The sequence below is a fragment of the Engystomops pustulosus genome, chromosome 5 (assembly GCF_040894005.1).
Source record: "Engystomops pustulosus chromosome 5, aEngPut4.maternal, whole genome shotgun sequence".
Taxonomy (NCBI): domain Eukaryota; kingdom Metazoa; phylum Chordata; class Amphibia; order Anura; family Leptodactylidae; genus Engystomops; species Engystomops pustulosus.
In genome coordinates, this window is record NC_092415.1 from 174,194,756 (window position 1) to 174,222,163 (window position 27,408).

The 27,408-nt window shown below is 42.6% G+C and overlaps 1 protein-coding gene across 1 annotated transcript in view; it reads left to right on the forward strand.

Moving 5' to 3' along the window:
* The first annotated feature begins 4,561 nt into the window (after nt 1–4,561).
* Nucleotides 4,562–27,408, forward strand: part of OXSR1 (oxidative stress responsive kinase 1) — a 66,069-nt gene continuing 43,222 nt past the window's right edge. The window contains exon 1 of the mRNA XM_072153854.1: nt 4,562–4,918. Within this exon, the coding sequence (XP_072009955.1) occupies nt 4,846–4,918 (73 nt within the window). The 5' untranslated portion in view covers nt 4,562–4,845. The remainder of the gene's footprint in view (nt 4,919–27,408) is intronic.

Sequence of the window (27,408 nt, forward strand, 5' to 3'; positions counted from 1 at the left end):
CTGTACAGCTGCCGAGATTCACTAAGGTCGCTCCCCTGCTCAGGTCCGCCGAACTTCACCTTCTTCTTCTTCCCGGTGCATGTAAGTGCTTGGTATTGCGACACAATTTAAATGTTAAATCCTGCGGTTTGTCCGAATCAGTCGGATTTGCCGGCGTGATCCCCGAAAAGTCGGAAAACCTGACGAAAATGCGGCCGCAGGGCCCTTGGTGAATAAGCCACAGTGATGTCACAGTACAGGGATAATACACACGGTAATGTTACTCACGTCTGGATGACGATTTAAAAAGTCCTCCGGGGATGCTAATATGATAAAGAATAGGAAATGCTCTTTCATTTGCAGTCGGCTAATACACAGGGCTCTAGCTGTTGAAAATATGTCTAAAGAAGTCCTAAGAAAGACAGTTATGTTGGCAATTACATGCAGGGCCAGCGTTAGGGGGCAGCAAACTGGGCATTTTCTCAGGGTCCCCTGTCATAAAGGGGCCCCCTGCATGTGGACTTTTGTGGGCAGAAGATGTATTGCTGTTTTAATACCCCTTGGTTGAATACCCGGGTGAAGATTATTTTATTTTAATCTATGTTAGGCTATATAAGAGGGAAGTATCGATTCCATCCTGACCCTGAATGGGATGGATTATTATGTTCTATATTGCCTAACATGGATTCAAGTAGAAGATTAAATTTTAAATCTTCCTCTGCTGCTGGAACCCCCTTTCCCTTTGTTATTTGGTTCACTGGATCCAAGGTCAAGATCGGTTTCAGCTGCACAGTGATCATATCAGGAATTGGAGAGTTGGCTTTCTACAGCACAGATAATATACACTCACCGGCCACTTTATTAGGTACACCTGTCCAACTGCTCGTTAACACTTAATTTCTAATCATCCAATCACATGGCGGCAACTCAGTGCATTTAGGCATGTAGACATGGTCAAGACAATCTCCTGCAGTTCAAACCGAGCATCAGTATGGGGAAGAAAGGTGATTTGATGCCTTTGAATGTGGCATGGTTGTTGGTGTAAGAAGGGCTGGTCTGAGTATTTCAGAAACTGCTGATCTACTGGGATTTTCACGCACAACCATCTCTAGGGTTTATAGAGAATGGTCCGAAAAAGAAAAAACATCCAGTGAGCGGCAGTTCTGTGGGCGGAAATACCTTGTTGATGCCAGAGGTCAGAGGAGAATGGGCAGACTGGTTCGAGCCGACTCAAATCGCCACCCGTTACAACCAAGGTAGGCAGAAGAGCATCTCTGAATGCACAGTATGTCTTTGAGGCAGATGGGCTACAGCAGCAGAAGACCACACCGGGTGCCACTCCTTTCATCTAAGAACAGGAAACTGAGGCTACAATTTGCACAAGATCATCGAAATTGGACAGTAGAAGATTGGACAAACGTTGCCTGGTCTGATGAGTCTCGATTTCTGCTGCAACATTCGGATGGTAGGGTCAGAATTTGGCGTCAACAACATGAAAGCATGGATCCATCCTGCCTTGTATCAACGGTTCAGGCTGGTGGTGGTGGTGTCATGGTGTGGGGAATATTTTCTTGGCACTCTTTGGGCCCCTTGGTACCAATTGAGCATCGTTGCAACACCACAGCCTACCTGAGTATTGTTGCTGACCATGTCCATCCCTTTATGACCACAATGTACCCAACATCTGATGGCTACTTTCAGCAGGATAATGCGCCATGTCATAAAGCTGGAATCATCTCAGACTGGTTTCTTGAACATGACAATGAGTTCACTGTACTCAAATGGCCTCCACAGTCACCAGATCTCAATCCAATAGAGCATCTTTGGGATGTGGTGGAAAGGGAGATTCGCATCATGGATGTGCAGCCGACAAATCTGCGGCAACTGTGTGATGCCATCATGTCAATATGGACCAAAATCTCTGAGGAATGCTTCCAGCACCTTGTTGAATCTATGCCATGAAGAATTGAGGCAGTTCTGAAGGCAAAAGGGGGTCCAACCCGTTACTAGCATGGTGTACCTAATAAAGTGGCCGGTGAGTGTATACTACAATGATGTCACAGAATTAGTATGATAAACACAGGTCCCAGGACAGGGGTAAAAACCGTGATGTCACAGTACAGTTATAATACACACAGTGATGTCGCAGTGCAGTAATAACACAAACAACAATTTGACAGTACAGGAATAATACACACATTGGTGTCACCATACTCACGGCCAAAGATAGAGCGTGCTGTATATTTTTTGCTGCAATGGCGTAATATGCTCACCATGCACTTCTATTGCGACCAAATGCGGCTTGCGTATGGCTGCCTTATATGGTTGTCTGAAATCGCCATAAGTCTCTTTTCACCTTTCCACCCTAGTCCTTTTTACAATCAAGTATTATCCCCCTTAAGGACACAGCCTTTTTTTGGTTAATTTATGGTCTTCACCTTCAAAAATCTATAACTTTTTAATAGAGCTGTATGAGGGCTTATTTCTGCGTAACAAATTGTAATACTGAGTTAGATGGTATTTATTATCCAATGCCTTGTACTGGGAAGTGGGAAAAAAATCCAAATGTGGTGAAATTGGTAAAAAAAACAAAAAAACCCGCAAAGTATGAAAGCAGACAACCTCGAGAGCTTCTCAGAGGTAAGAAATGAATGCAGCTACATAGGGCCATTTTAGCAAACGATGGGCACAAAGGATACAAGATGAGCCTTAATTTTTTCTCAAGGAAAAACCTTACATACAGACTGTCATTGCTACTGCACTAAGTTTCTCTTGTTTAATAAATGATTTAAAAAATATCTACTTTTCTGTTTTTTCTGTCAAGATGGGGGCAGAGTACCAAAATGAGCAAAAAAATAACTTTTTTGATCTTACCAACTGGCTGCAATAAAAACAAAGAGTGAAACATTTAAATGGGTCTGAATATACCCACATACCTGCACAATAGTAATAATATTGCAGTAATGAATGCACCACATACAAAAATATATACCAGCTGCACATTAGTATATAGCGCCAAAAAATGTATTGCACTTCAGGTCTACCAGAAGGCAGATATAGACATGCCTTCTACCTTTGATCTGTCTTCATCTTGGTGGCTCAGATGACAATTAATCTCTATAAGGTACAGAACATTGATAACTTCTCCAGCAATTACTTATTGCTACAAAAATCACCACTAGATATCTTCAGCTCTGTGCAGCATATCTGGAATCCATTAAATCCCCCCCACCTTTCTTATTGTATACAGACCCGGAGCTAATTGACAAAAAAAAAACCTCCTCGTCACACTGCGGCACACAGTGAACACAGGCAGAGCATGTGTCTCTGCTGTGTTGCTGAATCAATCCTATGTGTGTCTCAATGACACACATAGAACTGATTGTCCTTCCCTTGTCTGGGGCCCACATCAGCTGAGAGGCCGGCCCTGGAAAGAGCCGGGCCCAGTAGCCCCTTCGACTGTAATCCTTATGCCCCTGGGTGGAGGTGCCTTTTTACAGCAATGTGCCAATCTAGCCACCTACTGCTTGTGATGTTGGATGCATAGATGTCCAAATGTAGAAGTTTAGAGGAACACTCTCATGCTTGCAATCCACTATCCACCTTACGCCAGATTCATATTTACATTTTTTCCCTCTGGTGTAAGGCTGCATTCACATGTGGCATTTACAATGGGTTTTGTATGCAATACAACAGCTAAGGAAAGGAGACTAATTACTTTGCCTAATTACATTGTGTTAACATATGTGTTTACAAAGTACAATGTTAACACAATGGGAGATTTTCATCAACCTGTCTACACCAGAATTCTGGAGAAACTAAACTTCCTTCTGAAATGTCCCGTTCAGCAGTTATTGAGGGGTTTAGACCGTTTTTTCTCAGAAAAAGGTCCTAAACTGGACATCAGAAAATGCAACCAAAAGCTAGACCAACTATTAGCTGGTAAAGTAGTCTGGCGTAGAATAAGACTGTGGAGTCTAAATCTGCATTGGTCTATTCACCAACACGCCGTGCGGGCATACCGCCGTGTGCTGGAGGTGAGGAGGAGGTGACCCCTCCTCCCTCCATAGGAAATAGCGGCACACGGCCGCACATCCGCCGAAAGATAGAGCATGCTCTATCTTTTTGCGGTGTGTGGCCCGGATCCCCGCTGTGCCGCTATTGCCGTCTATGGGGACGTACATGCGACCGCAAAATCGAATAAAAGATCTGTGTTTTGTGCGTTTCGAATAATAGTTGTGCAAAACCGAATAATAGATCTGCGTTTTGTGCGTTTCGAATAATAGTTGTGCAAAACCGAATAATAGATCTGCATTTTGTGGCATGAGAACAGCACGCCCTGTGGGGTTCACTTCACTATTACTTTTCCACTTTTCAATTTGGGTAGTTGCCACTTCTATATGCTAGTTCTCCTTCTGAAGGCACACCCCATGATATGAGTAGTATGCCCCCCACAGGATAACCAGGAAAGCCTCTGTGTTACTTTATATTGGCCCGGAGCTGTGGCTGCTACAGGGAGGAGGGCGCTGAGGCTCTATATACAAGGACTGGTGGATTGTCAGCGGTGCCACACGCAAGATGGCGGCCTGAACGCGACGCCGGCGCGTGGTGACGTCATGCGGCCCTGGGCACGGCAGGCCGGGCAGGGGAAAGGCAAAGTTTGGCAATGTGAGGAGTGCAGAAGAAGAAGTGAGAGTGTGACACCGGGGAGGGGGCGAGCACCGAGCGGCGACCTCCGGGAATCACCGACTGTAGCGCATCTGTACAGAGACCCCGGATTATTACCCTCCTGTATCCACAGACAGTGCGAGCTGCTGAGCCCCGGAACCAGCACCGAATAATCCCCCCTCTACGGAGGCAAGAGTCATGACCGAGCCGGACCCCAGCGCCCTGCCATGGTCCATCAACCGGGATGACTATGAGCTGAAGGAGGTGATCGGTGAGTACCGCGCTGTGTGCACAGGGCGCTGCATGGCCTGCTCCTCCCGGCTCCCTGCAGTGTGCGGCTCCTATACACCCACATGTCCTGCCAGGCACAGCACCGGTGCCACCCTACAACATGGCAACCCCCCTGTGCCATCCACTGTGACCTGTCACATGTCATGATGGGGATCAGTGATCTCCCTATTCATGAATTAATTTCCCATCACTTTTCTACCATGTACAGCATGTCGTTACAGTGTGTCATTATAGACCAGGGGTAAGATTGTGGTGTTACAATGTGTCCTGCTACGAGGCTGCAGGCAATGTGTGTTACACTGTATTCCTCTCTGATCTAGACTGATGGCTATGACAGAGATGTCACAATATCCAACTATTTGTTTCTATTCACTTTTCTACGATATACGTAAAGAGCTGTAACTACAACTGGGATTGTGGCACCGAATCTACATAGGTGAATATCTATGTAGTTGTCATGGATAATAATAATAATTCTTCATATAGTGCACACAGATCATTTACAATACCTATCGCTTTATATCAGAGAGCCGCTATCAGTGATACTTGCTATCTATGCATATTTTTATATAGTGTCTATCCCCTTTGTGTGTCTATTTATTCCTGTATCTAGGTCTGTGTAACCAACAGTCCATCCCTTCTATCTGTCTATTTACAGTGTCTATCTATCTATTCTTCTACCTGTTTATGGCTTTCTGTAGCTCTGTCTCTTTATGTTAAACAGTCGCTATCTATCTCTATGTATCTATAGTCTATCCATCCTTGTTTATACACTCTGGGTTCTCCAGGTAGGTCCCCTTCCTGGAGGTGAAGGCACTTGTTGATCACTATACATACATACAGGCAGAATTTGAGGGTTGGTAGTGTGGTCTCCTCCTGAGCATGGAGGTCCAGCTTAGCCCCTGCTGAATGCAGCGCTTGTGGTTAGGTGCCGGCTCAAATTTAAGTTCCCTGCACAGGAACATGTGCTGTTCTCTGCTGCAAACAGCTGATCGTGTGTCATTTGTTTCAGTTCTGAACGTCTAAAGACTGCAAATCAGTTTTTGTGGTTCTGCAAGTGATGGAACTAGCATTTCCCAACCCATTAAAGGGTCACATTACCTATAAATTGATCCACAAATATGGATTCTACACAGATGTCACAACCGTGTGGCGTCAATATTTGTCACACTCCCATTGACTTCTCAAGCCCCAATTCTCAAACATGGACAGGAATAGGACTTGCTTTGAGTTTTCTATACCCTCCAGGTTGATCCGTGAGAAAACACCTTCATGCGCATGAGTCCATTGAAACAGAACACAAAGGGAGAACTGCTAAGATGTGTATGTAGCCTTAGAGAAACCTTTGGGTTTACTAAAAAATTAAAAAAAAGTTCAAAATGGGTTTAAAACCTCCCAATCTTGGTTACTAGATGTATCCTTAGGTACTTAGGAATATAAGTGTATTGTTTCTTCCTGTGATGATCCAGAGAAGGCAAAGAATGAAATGGATTTAACATAATTGATCTTTAGGATTAATGTCACATCTCTAAGTGTCTGATCACCGAAAACCATCAGCACTAGTCACCAGGGATCAGACGACACCTTTATGTGGCCTGTAATCGATAGGATATCCACAACTGGCCACCCTAAAAGTCAGTGGAGTTCAGGGTTACCTAATGCTTTGCTCCAATGACTTCCATTGGATATCTCATTAGGGAACTTCAGGAGGACTTCTGATTCCCAGTCTGGGGTTTTCTAGATGCCCAATTTATCCCCTTCCTAACATAAGTTGCCCTTCTGAATTAATCCATAGTTTGACTGACCTTGGGGTAAGTTCACACACAGGAGATTTGTTTTAGTAATTTTTGTGACTATTCTATTCATCTTTTTGAAACCCCATGCTGCACTGTTTTGATAAATGAAGCTGATTTCAGTCTTCTGTGCAGATTTATCCAGATCTGAGGAAGTTCTACATGGGCTGTAAACCTTAGATTGCTGTTAAAGGTTTTATCTGGCTACAGAAAATTTCAGACCAACCTCTAGAGGTATAATAATAAACTGTTCAACCACCGTGCCACACACAACCACTGGCTTCTATACTCAGAGGCTGGCGGGGATGTCACATTGACAGTGCGCACCCCCACTTTGTATGGCTGATGACCGTGCATCACTGCTGGAAAAGGGTGAGTATGGACTGTTTATTTTATACCACCTGGAGCCATATATCAAAAATGTTCTATATCAGGGCAAACCCTTTAAAGGAAATCTGCCATCAGAATCGAGCATAATAAACCAGGGGCACTTACTCATAGATTCAGGAACTGTGACACTGGTAATATTCTTATAATTTGTTATCCATGGCCTTCTTCCTTCTAAAATTATGCTAATGAGTCAGAAGGGACCAGGGGATGTTACCAGAGCCCCTCCATGCTGTAATTTCACAAAATGTTACTGTCTCCAGCTCTCCCTCAGCACCCCCTCCACCCACCTTCTGTAATCTTCTGGCCACAGAGGAAGATTCAGCACACAAAGGGAGGGGGTAAAGTGCTTCTTGAACACTGTAACAGCCTGTGAAGCTACAGTCTGGAGGGGTTCTGGTAATGCTCACCCGTCAGCATCATTTTAAAAAGTTGATTTTAGAAGGAAGTAGGCCATGGATAACAAATATAAAATTACCACAGTCACAGTGCCTGGATCTATGAGTTAGTCTCCCTGGTTTTTCAAGCATGATATTGATGGTAGGTTTCCTTTAGGTACGTGTCAGATAAAATTAATAATTCTATGTTTATAAAGCTCACACAGATTAGGTAGCGCTGCCCAAAGCATGTCAAATTGGTCCCTGTCCCGAAGGGCTCACAAGCTAAACAACCTACCAGTATGTTTTGGAGTGTGAAAGGAAACCGGAGTACCTGGAGGAAACCCACACAAACAAGGAGAGAACATACAAGGTCTTTAGATGTTGAACTGAACTGCTACCCACTCAGCCACCGTGCTGCCCACCCAATATATAAGTATTTATTTTATTGGACAACCCCTTTAAGGCCAGTTCTTTAATTCACCCATCCAGTTAATCAGTCTGCAGTTGTGTTGGAGGAGACTTCGGACTGGGACCCCAATTCTGTAACCTTGGGTGTGGGGCAGAAGTGTAATATTCTGACATCATCTGTTGCTATGACTGAGTTTTCTTAAATGTGTGTGAGAGCAAAACTATTTTAGTTGCTCATGACACCCAATCAAAGCTCAGCTTTCATTTTCCCATAGCAATTTGTATATTGAAAGGCGAGCTCTGATTGGTTGCTATGAACAACAGTTTTGCTCTCTGAGGCTTTTGATAAATTTAAGTACTACGGAATATGATGGCACTATATAAATAAAGATTATTATTATTATATTTCCCCCTTGGTGCATGTTTTTTTTTGTGTAGGTCCTTTGGTCATGTTTCCATAAACACATAGGTGGAGATTTATCAGAAAAGTCTCAGAGCAGAACTGTTTGAGTTGCTCATGACAACCAATCAGAGCTCAGCTTTAATTTCCCCACTGATGTTTATAAAAATAAGTTAAGCTCTGATTGGTTACCATAGGCAACTAGAACAATTCTACCTCAGACACTTAGGATAAATCTCCCCCAACGTGTCTGAGGTAAAACTGTTCTAGTTGCCCATGGTTACCAATCAGAACTCAGCTCTAATTTTATAAACAGCAGTGGGAAATTGAAAACTGAGTTCTGATTGGTTGCCTTGGGAAACTAGAACACTTCTGCTTTGACACTTCTGATAAATCTCCCCATTAATAAAATGTAAATGCAGTGTGTGAACTCAGCCTGATTCTCAGCTTTCCTCTCTGATCCAGGCTGTGTTACCTGTGACATGGCTCCTCTCCCTCCCTTCCCTGTGTGACACAGGCCTTAATATACCAATAATCTGGATTGTTTGGAGAAGTGCCTCGCCCTTCTCATCCATCTGTCATTGTCGCGCTTTTATTATCATATTGTTATGCGTAACATGACGTCATTTTCACACGGAGAGCTAAATATCGTACTCTAGTACAATGAAGCGGGGGGCTCTGTCATGAATAGGTTAATCAGTCTGTGGAATTTCCTTATGCGCTGCCCCCTGTGGTGAGTTGTCATATCCCACCGTCTTCTTTTCTCTATGGCTATTGTCACCGCTGTCAGTCAGGGGAGATGTTTGCTTAGATCTTTTTCTGATGGCAGCAGCCGGGATGTCAAGAACCCCATTAATCCTGAAGCCCGTACACCATGTATTATTCACAGGATGGAAGATTTCACTTATACAGGCAGTCCCCGGGTTACGTACAAGATAGGTTCCATAGGTTTGTCCTTAAGTTGAATATGTATGGAAGTCGAAACTGTATATTTTATAGTTGTAGATCCAGACAAATTTTTTTTTATTTTTTTGGATTGGATTTTCAACATTTTTTTTTTTCAGCTGATCATTACAGCCTGGGACCATAGTAAAGCATTCAGAGAGCTTCACCAAAGGTCACAGCGCGCAGAGGGGTCCGTCTGTAACTATAGGTCGTTTGTAAGTTGGGTGTCCTTAAGTAGGGGACCGCCTGCATGCAGTAAATTTTATTGGAAAGCGAATCCGGTGATGTATCGCTTCCAGCAGAACTACGTTGTTGCCAGTAATTTGCTGGTGATGACTTTTACGCCTTTGCGAACTTCTCAAAAATATTCACTAATTTTTAGATTTGTTACAGAAAATGTTGCAACTAAAGATCCATACTAATCCATGTGTATAGGTTTCCAGTGTGATTTATAGGGTCAGTGTGAACATCTTCCTGCTAGACCCACTTAAGGTTATAGATTTTTGTGTGTGATGCTTTAGTCCCTAAGCCCCAGCTAAGGGTTAATGAACATAAACCTTGTTAAAAAATCACCATCTTAAGAAGACCTGGATTTTACTGTAATTTATACACGTAGCATTGGGGCACACATTGGGATACACATTGGGGCACATTTACTTACCCGGTCCTGTGGAGTGCATTGTCCAACAATCTTGCATTCTGCTGCGTTTCACTAAGATCGTGCGCCCGATATCCTGCATGTGTTGCTTCCCCGCTCAGGACCGACAGAGTACACCACCTTCTTCCCGGTGCATGTAAGTGCATTGTCTTGCGACACAATTTCAAAGTTAAATCCCGTGCTCGGTCCGAATCAGTCGCATTGTCTGATGGCAAACCCCCCCCCCCCCCCCCGGTTTCTGTTGCATGAAAGCCGGTGCAGCCGCGCCACAATCCGCTCCCGTACAACACAATCCCAGCGCAAACCCATCTTAACCCCTTATCACTGACACTAGTTTTCAGCTCAATGACCAGACTCGATTTTTCAAATCTGACATGTCTCACGATAATTGGTTAGAACTTCGGCGCGCTTTAACATATCCCGGTGATTTTGAGAATGTTATCTTGTGACACATTGTACTTCATGTTAGTTATAAAATTTAAGTGATAACTTTGGCGATTCGTTCTGAAAAAAAGTGAAAATTTGGCAAAAGTTTGTAAAAATTCTTCATTTTCCAAGTTTGAAATGTTCTGCTTTCCAGATAGGAAGTAAAACTACCCAAAAAAGCTTGATAATTAACATTTGCGGAATGTCTGCTTTATGTTGGGATGATATTTTATGCTTCCGGTCATTTTTCTAGGATGTTATGAGGTGCAGAACTTTAGGTGCCATTTTTCTCATTTTCATGAAAATTGCCAAAACTCACATTTGGAGGGACAACTCAGCTTTCAAGTGACTTTGAAAGGCCTAACTAATAGTAAAACCCCATAAATTACCCCACTATAGAAAGTTCACCCCTCAACATATGTAAAACAGTTTCTATTAACCCTTTAAGTGTTTCACATGGGTCAAAACAATATGGACCTGCGATTTAGAAACTATGGAATTTTTTTGGAAAATACATTCATTTAGGCCAATCTGACAGTTTCAGAATAATTTAAATGATGAAACGCACTGCAACGCTTGATGCACAATTCCTCCAGAGTGTACTGATACCCCATATGTGGTGGTAAACTTCTGTACGGGCGCACGGCCGAGTATAGAATGAATGGAGGCGCCATTCACAGCAGATTTGTATTGTCACATAAGCATATGACAGCTTATTTTTTACGGGATGAGATACAATGTATAGATAATTAATTTTGGGGGTCTATAGCTTATTCATGAGATTTTATTAACTATTTCAAGGGGGACACGAACAAAATCATCAATTTTTATTTTGGATTTTTAGCATTTCCTCACCCGCCTAACCCCCCCCCCCCCCCCGCTCACCGTAACATAAAAATAATATTTTATCTTTATTCTCTGGTTCGCTACGATTGCGGTGATACCTCATTTATATAGTTTTTCTTATCTTTGCTCAATTTTCCTGAGCAAAACCAATATTGGAGAATATCGCATTGTTTTTACCATTGACAACTTTTTAGGGCCATAACTTCTCTATTTTTCTGTTGTCAGACCTCGTGAATGGCTTATTTTTTGCGAAAAGAGTTGTTCTTTTCATTCGTATCATATTAGGGAACGTAACTTTTTTGATCACTTTTTAGAACATTTTTTGTGATGGTGTTTGATGAAAAATTGTATATTACAGGAAGTTTTTCGAGGGTTTTTTTTTTTTTTTTTTTATCTCGTTCACCAAGCGGGTTCAAGATTGATTTAGATTTATTGTACAGATTGATACGGACGCGGTGATACCAAATATGTACGTGTTTTTGTGTTTTATATACTTTATTTGCATTTCATGTGTAACTGGGGAGATTATGGGACTTTTATTTTATTTATTTAATTATATAATAAAATGATTTAATCTACTTTTTTACATTTTCTACTTCTTGGCTTGAACAAGCGATCGTCCGATCGCTTATTCAAGCCTTTACACTGCAATACACTTGTATTGCAGTGTATAGTGTAAGTAACTGAGAATGCTGTGCATGCTCAGTTACATACAGCCGGGTCCTGCCAGGAAGGCAGAACCCAGCGGGTAGAGGAGCCGGATCCCCCGGTAAGCACACCGGGGGGGGGTCCGATCCACGCGGGACACGCTTGCACGCCGCGGCCATGCTTGACCGCGGCGTGTAAGGGGTTAAACACCCGGGATCTGAGTTTTTCCCGATCCCGGGTGTTAGTGCCGGGTCTGGGCTATAAGATCACAGCCCGACACCGGCACCAGCGAGACCCGGTGTCCCGAAATCTTCTTCTGACGCGCCACCGTACAAAGCCGTACGCGTCAGAAGAAGTACCCTTAATGACCGCCGTAAAAATCATTAAGTCATTAACGGGTTAAATACCGCGACCGCGACCCTTGGAGGTTTTACCCACATTGGGACTTATTTACTAAGACTCTGATGCCAAACATTTTTGAGACCTAGTTCCCAAAACTGTAACCAAAACCCGCTTATTTATTAAACTGTACCAACATGACAATTTAAGCAGTGACTCCTTTCTCTCTCGTCTGTAGTAGCTTTCAATCGCATTGGCATCCTGAGGGCACCTATACAGTATAAAGGAGGAGAAATTTGGATTATCGTTGCAGCTTCCCTACAGGGGAATCCAATAATAATACAGCCCCTTCTACATCTCCTCGCTCCTCCTCCAGTCCTAGGCAGCCAAGGATGCATCGCTATACAATAGCACTGAATGTTGTATTGCTTATGTGCAAAACTAGTGGTGCTTGTTCCTGAATGCAAGCGTTTCATTGTGTTAACATATATGTGATTGTGAGAAACTCCCCTGTGCTTAAATTGTTGTATCAAAATTGATTTTAAAGGCAGTGGGGGAGATTTATCATACATATGATAGTGACCATGCCCCCCCCCCCTTGAAGTATCTGGTGGGCAGCGTGACCGCTGGGCCAAACTACACCAGTTCTGACCAATAATTCACAGGTTTTACAAAATCATGGAGGCTTGTGGCGGTAACGCACCCTGCCCGCCCACTTCACCATCTGCTGCGCCCCTCTACGCCCCGTCCACGCCGGCATGGCATGGAGTGATTCTTTCACTGCTTCTATGCCAGAAAACAGGGATGAATTCCTCCCACTGTATGAATGTGGCCTTAGAATGGGCTTTTTTTTTTAATGCAGATTTGTTGAGCATTGTGCCACGAAATCTATTTTTGAACTTGTGAGTAGAGTAGTACGTCAAAGAATAGAGGAATGTCCCTCAAAAAATCCAAGTTTGGCTACACTCACACGATGAATGATGAACCGTAGCATGGCAGGCACACTTCGGTGTTGGGGCTGCTCACCCCCGCCTCTCTCCATAGTGATATATGGTGCACAGTGCTGTATTCTGGGAAAAGATGTGACATGTCCCATCTGTCTCCCGGCTATGCAATGGTGCGGTGCAGCACCGATGTGCTGCACTGTACGGCACCGTGCGCCCATTGCGGTCTATGGGGACGTATAAACGTCCCCCAAACGGTCGTGTGAGTATAGCCTTTGTCTGTGTTATATTACTGGGGCTACAATGTCTCTATTAGGGCTCATTCATCTTTCATACTGCTCTGGCCCACAGAACCTCTTAATATTTCTGTCTCTCAATAAATCCATTTGTATTGTGCAGCAGCCAAGTTTATTTGCTGGTGATTGTGGAAAGACATGTGGGGTCTTGTATTTTTATTTGTAGCATGAGAAAAATCTTTCATTTTAGCTGGTGTATGTGGAAACTTGCAATGCATGGCTAATTTTTTGTAGTTTTGAAAAAGATTTACTAAAGCCTGTGGACACTTTGAGCAACAGTATATTGTAATTTTTTTTTACATTTCATGTAGGGTTTGGGCTAAAATATCGTTTTGGTATTTAAAAAAAACGATATTTGATTTTAATCTTTTTTTTTTTTATTTATCATCTCCATCTCTCTAGGATTTCACCTTTTTCTATTATTGCCCCCTACGTATTCCTCTATTTCCCTTTTAATATAACCCCTATCTTTGTAAAAGAAAACAAATCCCATCCAAAAGTGGTTGATCTCCCATTCCTAATATTGGCTCTTCACACTGAACAGGGTTTGCTGTTCTGATAGAATGAATGCAACAGTTACTTCGTATTAGGAAAAAAATAGCTATTAAGAGATGGTATTACTGCTGTCCATACTTTTATGCCTGGTGTTTAAAACCCGCTTCCATTGAAGTTAAAGGGCAGAAATTGACCTAATGAACCACTATTGGTATGTTGCAAAGCAGCTGCACATCTTCTAGGTCAGTGATGGCTAACCTATGGCACTGGTGCCAGAGGTGGCACTCAGAGCCCTTTCTGTGGGCACTCAGGCCATCACCAGAGATGACTCCAGGTATCTTCCTGCAGTCCCAGACAGCCCAGGACTTGCTGTGCACAGAGCTATTTTAAAGTGACAGCGCTACCTGGGACTATTTTCTGCTTTATTGGTGTCCTCAGTGCTGGTATCAATGAAAACTGTGACAGAGAAGGGAGTATAAATCACAAATGAAATTTCTGTGTTGGCACTTTGCGATAAATTAGCGGCTCTTTGTTGTAGTTTGGGCACTCAGCCTCTAAAAGGTTTGCCATCACTGTTCTAGGTCATGTCTCTTTCATAGCCCAGTGGGGTGGTATCATCCAGAAAATCTTGTAATGTAAATTTGTTGTGGAAAGCCTCAGAGGCAGAGTGTTCAATACAGAAGTCAAGCTCTCCGTGCCTTAGAGGGCTCCCTCTGCTGTGATGGACATTGAAAGGATCAGGGATTCGGGCTCAGTAAGGGAGCCGGTTGAGCCTGCTGGACCGCCCTCTTACGGCTCTCCGCCCATTAGAGTGAATTTTGGCTGCCACCACTAGTCGTATATCAGCTGATGAGACACCTTGCATGGATTATGCTCAAATTCAACATTACTCATAAAAGCAAATAATTTAGGTGAAGTTTCTTCTGGGTTATAGATTTGTTAGAACACAAAAAGGCTCTTATTAAAGTAAAGTTTTATTAAACTTAAAAGAACAGTGCTTACAAACAAAAAGGTGATATGTAAAAGGCCATTAAATAAACAGACATGTACATAAAAGGCAAAAATTACAGTTTGCTAGAATAAAAGGGATAAAAACAGAACTTCTACATTATGTGACATAATTCCGGTGCCTGTGAAAGCAGAAATACTCGATTAATATATCCGCTAGGGTTTCCCAAAGAATAACAATTTTCTATCTGGAAACTTAAGTAGCATTCCAAATTTCCCCCTCCCCACCTGTGATTACCCTAAGAAAGCTTGAATGTGTTAAAGGGGTTATCCGAGGGTATAAAACCCATTGGTGGCCAGAATGCGGCAGGTTAAAAAAATAAAATAAACCTGTAGGTACCTCCTGGCGATCTTTCTGGTCCGTGCCCCATGTAAACACCCATCCATCCCTTTTCCCAGCGTTGTATCATGCGGGACGGGAGGGGGCGTAGCCAGAAGCTGTACACAGCGTGGCTTCCGTGCCCCTGTTTGTTTACATGGGGCACGGACCGGAGAGAACACAGCAATTGAGTTTTAACCTGCCCCATCCCGGCCAGCGATTGGAGGGGGGGGGGGGGGTAACCTGTTTAATTTCCTATTAGGATACCTGTGTGCCCCAGGTCAACATCTGCAAAGAGTTTGTATGTTCTCTCCATGTTTGTGTGGGTGTCCTCCCACACTCCAAAAACATACCGGTAGGTTGATTAGATTGTGAGCCCCATGGGGACAAGACTGATTTGGCAAACTCTGTGCAGCGCTGTGTAATCTGCATGCGCTATATAAATAAAGAATTAATAATAATAATATCGCAGCGCAGTGTTTGCACTTCCCTTGTGTGATACTGAGCGCTATCTTCTTACTTCATCTTCACATCAGGCAGTAATCTGAGGTCATGTACAGCATAAATACAGGGACGGATGAATCACACGGACCTATCCTGTGCAATGTGTGACGCCTCTTATTGGCATAAATGCGGTGAGGTTGGAGATGAGTTGGGTGCTCATCGCTGCTCTTCTCTTGTAGTTACAGGGTATGGATTAGGGGCCTATTTGTAGTGCATTTCCCACATGCTCTTCTTCTGTGTGCATTTAGCTCATACTTCAAGGAACACTAACCCTGCAGAATATATCCAGTCCAAAACAAATTCTACACTCCTCTTCCTGTTCCCACTTCTGAGTTTCATGGCTACTTGCTTGTCTTTTTTATTATCAGTTTAGTTTTTTTAAATGTTTTAATTTTTGTGATAAACCTTCTTGTACCTCTGGTTTATCTGTTCCAATTTAGTCATTCAGAATTTGTGGATTGGGATGGGGTTAGTGAAGGGCCCAGCATTCTTCCTCTTTCTGCGGACTGGGCTTAGGTTCCTGCTGAAGACAGTTGTCTCACTCCCAGTCTGTGAAGTCTGGCCACCACACAATCTGGGATTCACAGACCAAGCACAGGACAGAGTCTGGGCAGAAATCTGCAGTGATTTTACTTGTATTGCAGGCACATTGGCTGCAGGTTTTGGGTGGGGCTTTAAATCTTTTTTGTGTGTAGCTTTAAATCTTTTTTAAGAAAAGGGGCATGGCTGTGAAGTCGCAATAACCATAACCCTATAATAGGTAAGATGACGTTTCTACTGACTTTAAGTATTAAAGCCTGGGGCTACCAAAGGATCCTCTGATTCTCTGGTGGGCCGGTCCGACACTGCCTTGAATGCTGTAAGAATTTTCACCTTCTTGCCTCTCTGATACCATTTGTGAGTCTGCACAAATCACTTGATATCTATCTATATATATATATATATATATATATATATATATATATATATATATTATTATATTTTTTTTTTTTTTTTTCATATTCAAGCCCTTTGGCACTGCTCAGATATTTCTTTTTGTACATTTTTTTTTTTTATATTCGGATCCCTACAAAACCGGCAATCACTTTTTAGATGATCAGGCAGTAGAGAAACTAAAAAATAGGTATTTAAGATACAGTTTAATTCATAGAAGATAATGAGGTTACATTTTAATGATCGTACAATACACCATGTTGAGAGCGCAGAAAAAGCAAAAAAAAAACAAAAAAGCACACCTTTGTGTTTTATGTGGACTGAGTTCATGCAAACTCCTGCATTTGTCTGATGGCCGAAATACTGAGCAGAGGACACAGACTTTAGCTCAAAATTTTACAATGAATGTCTTGGTTTATAGGGCGGCTTTGTGTAGGGATGAGGAATCCAAACCTCAGGATAAATGTGGGGGAACAGTGATGGGTCTCGGGTGACTAAGAAACTGGTAGTTTGGTCTGTACTCCGATTCCATCTGTAAATCTAGCTGATACAGGGTGCAGTGGCGACTTCTTATAGATCATTGACTGTTGCATGTAATTAATATGGGGAACGCAGGACACCGGGGGGGGGGGGGGGTCGTACAGGGTGCGTCCACGTGAAATTACGTAAATAAACTTAAATTGGCCCTAACCCGTATAGATCTGTAGGACGAAGCTATGAGGCACCACATGAAAGCCTAAAAGAGCACCGCAGATGGACTACTATATGGGCCCACAGGATCCTGTAGATGTTGGATACAGGACTTTTTAGCCGGATAAATCTGGTAAATATCAGGACATCCCACCCTATTGTCAGGAGTGGCACAAAAATGTGAGCAGCATATTCTGCTTATCATTGCCCTCTGCCATCACAAAGTTGTTATATTAGCAGATGCATAATACATGAAAAGTGCCTGGAAAACACATTACAGGGATTAAACACATGTAATGCACCTCGTAGCGCTCCCCCCTAGTGTCCTAGTAAATATCCGTATATGTGCATGAAGGGACTATGAAGAGAATAATTGCTCTTCTACTGGAGACAGATGGGAATGTATGTACACTGTACAAGGTTTTGTAAGATGCTGGAGACATCCTGTTACCATGGATCAGTCGGTGTACTACCAGCGCACCAATCCTGGTGATGTGTAATGGATGATGTCACCTCATACTAATGAATGCGATGGTTTCTTAAAGTTCTGTGAAAAACAGACTATGTGCGGGGTCTGGCAATCTGAGCGTCACAGTGATGTGTTTCGCGGGGAAGTAGGGACCCCTTCCATCATACTAGTCAGTACTAGTATAATTACTGTGCTGCTGGGAAGCAGGGACTCTTTGCATCACATTGCAATGATGCTTAAACCCCACGTTGGTAAAATCTGGCCAGCACATGGACACTGATGAGGTGTGAACTTAGGACTTTGTTACTACTGATATAGTACATCTGGACTGTCTGGCTTCCGTTTTTGTCACCGTTCAGTTGAATTGACTTGTGGATATCACTTGCACACATAGTTGGTGGTCCTAACTGGCCCGGATTATAATCTTGGCCTTGTTCATGGATTTTGTTCCCACCTTTCCTTTGGGATTGCTCATTTGGTCCCTCTTGTTGTACCTTGGGACCCCGGCGTGTATATTTCTGATTTTGCCACTAGAATAAACTTGATGGGATCGTGAGAAGCGAGTGCTGCCCTTTCTTTCTTCCATAACTAATACTGTCATATCTGACCCTTCTCTTCTTGCCTGTTTCGATTTGACCACTTCACCGTTTTGCTCAACTTCTTCATCACTACTTCCACTAACTTTGTGGGGTGTGACTTAAGGATCCATATATACTTGTGGTGAATGAGGGTAAATTCTAGAGGATGCCCAATTAATGAAAACTAGAACACAGGGGCTTAGTGGTTAGCATTACAGCCTTGCAGTGCTGGTGTCCTGTGCTCAAGTCCTAGGGTCAACATTTGCAAAGCATTTGTATGTTTTCTGTGTGTTTGCGTGGGTTTCCTCCGGGTCCTCTGGTTTCCTCCCACACTCCAAAACATACTGGTAGGTTGATTAGATTGTGGGCCCCATTGGGGAAAGCGACTGATTTGGCAAACTCTGTGCAGCGCTGCGTAATCTATGTGGGCTATATAATATATTTATATATAATATAGAAATAATTATTAGAGGAAGCCTGTTTTATGGCTGAAGGAATCCACATGCTACATGGAGTGCTTGATGAAGGCTTTATTGCCTAATATTCATATATTTTGTGACCAGGGCATCACCCGCACAGAGTTGACTTCTTTTTGCTACCCTTACATAGCTTTTTTTTTAATTTTTTTTTTTTTTTGAGTAAAATGACCTTAAATTGAATTGAAGAGTGTGAACATTGCCGGGGACATAGCGCAATAATCATTATGTCAGTAAATGTTTCTGCTATATAACCAGTATGCCATGGAAAATATATGTCCACTCATAGAAGCTCTCTGTGTAAGGTTTGATTCACGTCATGGATGTGATTCTTTAGACCACCAGAGAATGTAGCACTTGTGATGGTAAGCAGCGCTGCTTCGTGCCTCTGGGCCGCCTGGTGTGGTTTGTCCTGACACGGGGGTGGGTGCTGTACACCTTTCAATGGTCCTTGTTCTCCTCTCTGAATCCCCTGGCTTCTTTCCAGCACGGCTCCCATGACATGGAGATCTCAGCAGAATATCAATAAGTCTTAGAATTCAATCCACTTTGGACGCTGAGAATCTCAGGAATTTCCTCGCTGTGGGGTTGGGCGTGGCTTCCTTTCTGTATATGTATTCAGCCTTCACACTTGGTCTTGAGGCTTGGTCTAGTCAATTCTGAGAAGCTTCAACTATTTGCATGCCTTTAGGCTTTCCATTGATTGCCAAAGGTACCGTATTTTTCGGACTATAAGGCGCACTAAAAATCCTTTGATTTTCTCAGAAATCAAAGGTGCGCATTATAGTCCAGTGCGCCTTATATATGAACCGTACTTACAGACAGCTGCCTTGAACCGTGCACAGGTCTGCCACCTGCTGGTCATTCATCCTTATAATCAGGTGAGCCTTATACTCCGGTGCGCCTTATAGTCCGAAAAATACTGTATATTGACAATACTGATGGTGGTGGTCACCAGTTCCCAATTATAAACCTTTTATTGGTTATTTAAAGGTCTACTAGTTTCACAAGTTTTATTCTATTGGCATTACTGTGAGCCCAAGCTTCGATAAGGACCATCGTAGGGCGCCCACATGTATGTATTCCCAAAGTGGAGATGATCAGCTTCAGTAAAGCAAATTTCTGCAAATTATTGCCACTTATACATGTGGAACTTCATATATCAACAAATTTTTTTTAGCCGGGACTCGGCAAACTTACGGCTTACTAATTACTTCCCAAAAACATTGGCGGGGATTTACTAATACTGGGTTAGTGAACTACCATTGTAATTTACCCCCAAGTGGCTGAAGAGGCTCCGGCCTCGTAGTATATCCGGTGGTGTGTTCTGCCTCCATAATCAAATCTAAAGATATCAGATGTAGTTTCCGCCGGTTTTCCGCCAGAGACTGTAGAAAATATGGCATGCCGAGGTGTCGATGCCACCATCTGCACTGTTCTTTTCTTCTTCTTTTTTTTTTTTTTTTTGATTAGCATATTTTTGAGTTTTTTCTCCGTTTTTAGAGACTAAACAAACATTCATAAACACAAGAACCCCGAACCCAACAGAGCTCAACCCAAAAATGATCAATATGTCCATTTGTCTCAGCGTTCCTCATTCTATATTGATAAAGATCAGATCCACGGGAGGGTAACCGAGCATCTCATAGGCTCACAAAATTGTTAATATACACACCCCAGGATTAAGATGCTTGAACTGTGGAGGACCCCACGATGCAATGGAGGCCGGCCCAGGAATCCAATATAAATCGTAATATGTAAAATCATATTAGACCAAGTCAGTAGTGTGTTAGCTCTCTGGAAGCTAAGCCAAAGTCCATCCATGGCAACCAAAATTTTTTAAAATTTCTTTGAGGCCTCACGTTTGTGAAAGATCCAACAGTATATTTGGGGGGTCCCATAGACTCTGTGCAGTTGTGATACCCTGGGAGCTTCACTAAGAGCGCACTCTTAGGTTTCTTTCCACTGATCTTCCTCGATAGGTCCTATATCCGCCTCCCAACATCTCTTACTTCTATCAGGAAATCCTTCCAAAACCCGGTCCGGTATCTACTGATACACTATAGATTGCTCAAGGATTATTTCTAATCTCTTTTTTTCGATTATTGGGTGCACTGCTCTTCTGTTAGTTATGCCCGAAGTAGAGTGCAGGGTGGAAAACCAACAAAAATATCGGTAATGGGGCTTTAAACTGGCATGTTAAATTTCCCCCAAATTTCCCCTCCGTGCCCCTCAAGTACAGGCGGTCCTTGACTTAGACGGACCCCTCTGCCCTCTGTGACCTCTGGTGAAGCTCTCTGGATGTTACTATAGTCCCAGGCTGCAATGATCAGCTGTAAGGTGTCTGTAATAACATTTTATTGATAATCCTTGTACCCACAAAATGATGGAAATGTAATGTAATTCCAGGCAAATTTTTTTTTTTTCTTTTTCTCTGTGACAAAATATACAATTCCAACTTGCATACAAATACAGTTTAAGAACAAACCTAAAGAACCTATCCTGTATGTAACCCGGGGACGGCTTCTACAGTGAAAAGTCTTATGTGTATTATTACTTATTGTAAAACTTGACTGATACCCTAAAAAAGATATACCGGTAATTTTTTATACAGTTTCTCTGTATGTACAGACCATAGAGTAAAGGGAACTTTTCATTTTACCACGTCTTTAACAATGTAAAAGCAGAATCCTTAAAAAAAAGTGTTTCTTCACTTCCCTTAGTACATTGCACTGTATATAACCTGGTCCCGTTAGAAAGTAAAACTTATGCAACAAAAAATAGCCCCTCATACAATTCTGTGAATACTATTGGGTTATTACTTTTTTTTAAATTTTGTATGAGAAAGAAAGCTTGTTAGTGTTTCACATACTGTAATTTTGACTTCCATTAAAACCTTTCACTGCTGGAGGGACTCTGCATAATTCTTAGTGTAGGGACATTAGTGATAATGCGCTGCTTGTAGCTGCGGGGAGCAGCAGTGCTGTTACTTTTTCTGTGCGTTCAGCAGTCATTATTTTTATTCCTCATCACATGTTCGGCCTCCTCCTTCTTTTTCCTCTGTGTTACTCCTTAAGCCGGTGCTCCCAATGGGAAGTCAGCTGCACGTACAAGACATTATATGTAGTGGCCGTAGGACTGCAGACTATTCGGCCACTGCTGCTATCAGCTCTCCCCAATGGGGTGTGACCCAATCCTCCCTTCCCGTGACTTCAGTGACTGTGTATATTTTACTAGAAGACGCATGTAAGGCAGAACACCACTACGGCACCTTACTAATAAATAATAAGACCCCTGAAGAAGAGAGATGATGGAGACAAAATCTGAAACACATCCTTTTACTATATATTTATTTGGAGTGTGGTGGGGAAAAATACTTACAGAGGGACAAATAGGTGAAGGCAAAATCCTAGAGGTAATAAGGGTCCTTTTTTCACAACGTTATTCTGATAGTTACAAGTAAGGAATAAGTTTGGATCCCTAAAGGACATCTACCACCAGGATGAAAAACTGTATGCAAATTAGCCTGAGGGGCTCCTGGCTCCATTAACACCTAAAGAGCTTGGAGCCCTTCAGATTCATTTGCATACAGTCCTTCATCCTGGTGGTAGATGCCCTTTAATGGAAATCGACCATCAAAATCCAACATGATAAACCAAGCACGGTGACTGTGGTAATCTTGTTATATTTGTTATCCATGGGGTCCTTCCTTCTAAAATCAACTTTTAAAATTATGGTTCAATAAAGTTTATTGAGAAGAACATATAAACACATGAGTTTAGGGCAGTGATGTTGAACCTTTTACAGACAGAGTGCCCAAACCACATCCAAAATCCACTTATTTACCTTGAAGTGCCAGCATGGAATTTTTTTTTTTTTGCTACCTGTTCTTCCACGTCTTTCAATTGTATCGGCCGCCTGAGGCCACCAATATAGTTGACAGAAGGAAGGCACATTAAAACTATCATTGTAGCTTCTTTCTAGGGTCTCTCTGTACAGGAGGAAATGGCGGGTCCAGTAAGATGACCTCCAAAGATAATGCAGTTCTGTCAACACCTTCTCACTTTCCCTGGAATTCCAAACGGCCAATAAAGTGTTGCTTTAAAATAGCATTGAGAGCAGCATCTCTTAAGTTGAAGATTCAGTGTTTGGTGAACTCTGTCCTTGGACAATGGCCAGAGTGCCACCGGTTCACCACCACTGGTTTAGGGTATCCACAGGGTAGCAATATTTTTGGGTCGCAACCCCATAAAAAAATAAATATAAGTCAAGAGGTACAATGTGCCCAAGCAGGTGTCCAGATCACTGCCACCAGTAAATGACAAAAATAAACTGAAAACCCCCACCTAGAACAGGGGGGACAGGGAGAGAGGACTACTTTTTTACAATTGTGCTAATGAGCCAGAACGGCTCTGGGGGGCATTACCAGAGCCCCTCTGCCCTGTGGCTTCACAGGCTGTTACACACCCCTCCTCCCACTGTGGGAGATTACATTAAGCAGAGGGCGGGAGTAAGTCCTGAGGGGGGAGTGGGTGACAGTGTTACAGCATGTGAAGCTGCAGCATGGAAGGGCTCTGGCAACGTGCTCAGAGACCTTTTGGCTTATTAAAATAAAATTTAAAGGGGTATTCCGGGAATAAAAACTTCTGATTTACAAAAAAAAAAAAATAATGCTATAAATAAATGAATACAACAAAATCCAATGTAATTAATCACAAATTAAAGCTTTAACGTGCAACTTATCATACAGAAACACATTATATATTTATATAGGAGCATGAAAAATATAATGGTGCCTAATCTCCTATATTTGGGTTCATAGAAGTCTAGCCCTATGAAGTAAGAGGTGCAGTGAGTTGGCCCCCGGGTGTGTTGGATGAGACCTCCGATGTGTGTGATGTGCTCAGGTTATTCATCCTCTCTGCATTGCAGCTGCTCTTCTCATTGATGAGTGTGCAATAAATCATCCTCCTCTATGGCCGCCTGTAGGCGCTGACAGCCGCACACCAACGTCACAAGCCGCATATCTAGGTAATGTTCATGACGCATCGGCCATCGCTATCAGTAGATTTTTTTTTTTTTTTTATTACTCCTCCAACGCAATTAATAATTGATGATGTGTAATAACCCAGCGGTTCTCTGCGTGAGCGAGGAGTCATAGGATTTCTGGATCTAATGTTTGCTGATCTGTAAACGGCAAGAAGCTCCGGCTCCTGGATCTAATGATCATGTTAAACTGGATGCACAATGACTCACAAAGGCTTCTTGTACTTGTTACACTTCATGGCTGTCTACATTAGGATAGCGCAGGTATTGCTGGAAAGGTGGTGGGGGGGGGGGGGCGGGGGTTAAATAATTTGTAGATAAGCATTTGACTTGCATTAGTATTTAAAGGGAATTTTTGGTGCTACGCTTTATTTTTCACGTTGCTATATTTTAGTATTGAGTAAATAAAAAAAAAAAAAAAAAAAAAAACTTGAAATCTTGCAGATTTCCATCTGGTCAACAAGCATAATGGCCATCACACATGGCGAGCCTGGTGTAATGTTTTTGGTTCGTGGCGTTTTGAACCAGTTTTTAGTCCATTTTTTTAGCATGCACTTTCAGTCCGTTAACATCCGCATGCGTTTTTTGAAAACGCATCTGTTTGTTTTTGATAGGTTTTTGTCCATTTTCCCAATTATCTTAAGCATGCTTAAAAACGGGTTCAAAATGCCACATGTGACAACACTCTTATTCATCTGTAAATGCATCCAACGCACAGTTAGAGTTTGTTGGGTGCTTCCTGTTCTGTAGAACTCACTTTTCAAGAATATTCCTTTTACCACAGACTGGATTACAGAAAAACAGATTGTAAAACCCAGCAGCAGGACCACTACCGCCACCTTTGTGCAAGGAGGAACAGGAGCAGCACTGACAGTCCTGCAAAATGACCTCCAGCAGCCACACATGTGCATGTGTCTGCACAAACTGTTAGAAACGGACTCCATGAGGATGGTATAGGGCCCAATGTCCACAGATTGGGGATGTGCTCACAGCTCAACACTGTGTAGGACGCTTGGAATTTGCTAGAGGACACCAGTATTAGCAAATTCAGATTGCTCTTCACAGATGAAAGCAGGTTCACACTGAGCACATGTGACAGAATCTGGAGACGCCGTGGAGAGCGATCTGCTGCCTGCAAAATCCTTCAGCATGACCGGTTTGGCAGTAGGTTGGTAATGGTGTGGTGTGGAATTTCTTTGGAGTGACGTACAGCCCTCCATGTACTCGGTAGAGGTAGCCTGACTGCCATTATGTACCGAGACGAGATCCTCAGACCCCTTGTGAGACCATATGCTGGTGCGGTTGGCCCTGGGTTTCTCCTAATGCAGGACAATGCTAGACCTAAGGTGCCTGGTGTGTGTCAGCAGTTACTGCAAGTTGAAAGTTGAAGGCATTGAAGCTATGACCTGGCCCGCTCTGTCCCCAGACCTGAATCCGATTGAGCACATTTGGAACATCATGTCTCACTCCATCCATGTCCTCATGTCTTGTACCACAGACTGTTCAGGAGTTGTCTGATGCTTTAGTCCATGTCTGGGAGAAGATCCCTCAGGAGACCTTGCACAACCTTCTCAAAAGCATGCTGAGGCCATACAGGCACATGCAGGTCACACACAATACTGGGCCTCATTTTGACTTGCTTTAAAGGGAACCTACCACACCACTCTCTGGGCTCTATACCACTGACCCCAGGACATATTTTGTTTAGGGCCAAAAATGTATTAGTTGTGGCAAAAAAAAGTATTCTATAATCTATAGAAATGGGTTTTCGGTGCTCACTTACCTCACCCTGGCAATTCCGCGCACCTCTGATATTTAATTATGCACGCCCCATCCTCGTTGTGTTCCTCTTCCTTGGAGAGAAGTCACCGGTTCTCGGTCCAAGGAGGAGGAACACAAGGAAGATAGTAATAAAACTTTTAACAAGTTGGGTTATGTTTCAGGATTATTAAATTACAGATTAGGGATGAATTAGATCTACTTCTCCTGCACCTCTACACCAGCATGTCAGTGTGCTTGGTTTGCAATCCTTTATCCTGGTGGTGGATGTCCTTTTAATTTGTGTAAAATACAATAATTAGATTTAAGCATTTAAAAAAAAATTATAATAAAAAACATTAAAAAAGCCTTGGTTAATACCTGGCACCTACAGCACTAGGAACGGCTTGTTAAAACCTACAAGACCAGGTTTTCTACAAATAGAGTTCTACAAACCTTTCCAATTTCTGCAGCCAAAAACCACATGACCACAAGTACTCTATATGTGGTCTGGGTCCAAGTTCTAGAACATGTGAACGAGGCCAGTAAACCCATGGCTTTACTCTACAAAGAATACCAGGAGGCTGCATACACAGACTTGATGCAGACTTTTTTCATATGGAATACAAGTATTTAGTGACACACGTCAGGGGAAGTGACAGATTTTCTGAAACTTATCTATTTCATATTTTAACATTTCTCATATATGTAGATATTCAAAGTTTTACTTTTAATTGAGTCTTGTTAATCCAATTTTATGATATATAAATGGATTGTTGTGATCCTTTCCGGGCATATATTCCGGACCTGTTCAGCCTCTGAAAAGTTATTATTTTGGGCACGCTATTCTATTCCACTCCATAGTAATTGTTGAATGACGTGAGCCACAAACATCATGTTGTTTATCTGGACTTCAGTGAGGGTCAGCTAAAAATTTACAAAACGGGGTCCTCTTCCAGGGTTCACAATTTGGCACAATCCATAGAATTGTACTGGAGCATTCAGCAGAGCGGCTACATGTGCGGATGACTTGGGGGCTTTACTATATCTATAAATGAGTTATTAGACTGCATGGGTGTTTTTTACGTAAAGGAGTTTGCCATAGTGCTAGGATCGGTAAGGGTCGCCTGATTTCCAAGAATCTGCAAAACTGCTCAATTTAATTCCCCAGAATTCTGTAATATTTTAGAGAAGCTCTGTAATATGTATAACTTGTGTCAGTAATTCTGTCCCATCTAATCAGTTGCACCAATCATTAGCTTAAAGGAAATCTTATCAGCAGTTTTAACCATGCATTCAGGTTACATGGATTGGTTATAGTCTGTGTGCAGCTCAGTCTCTTCATGTGACTAGCCCTGAGCTGTAATCCCGAGTGCTGCCACTATGAAATGTCTGGTGCTGTGCTTGTTAAGCATTAAAGAGTGTTGTAGTTTCTTCAGTGAGGTTGCGAGATATTGGTCTGATATCATATTAGTAGAGGGCCAACATCTTGATTATACACCGAAAAATAACAGTGTCCGTAGGGGGTAGACTTTTTTTTTTGCTTCTGTAGTCGTAGTTCAGGGCTACATTAGTAATGCCGCTGCTTTTTTCTCTCCATAATAACACATGACAATTGTCCAGGTGCAGGGGCTCGCTGGTAGGAACCCTCTGGGAGTATCACAGCTTTGTTCTCCTATACTGAGACTAAGAATAAGATCCCAGCAGCTGCCGGGTGGCCGAGT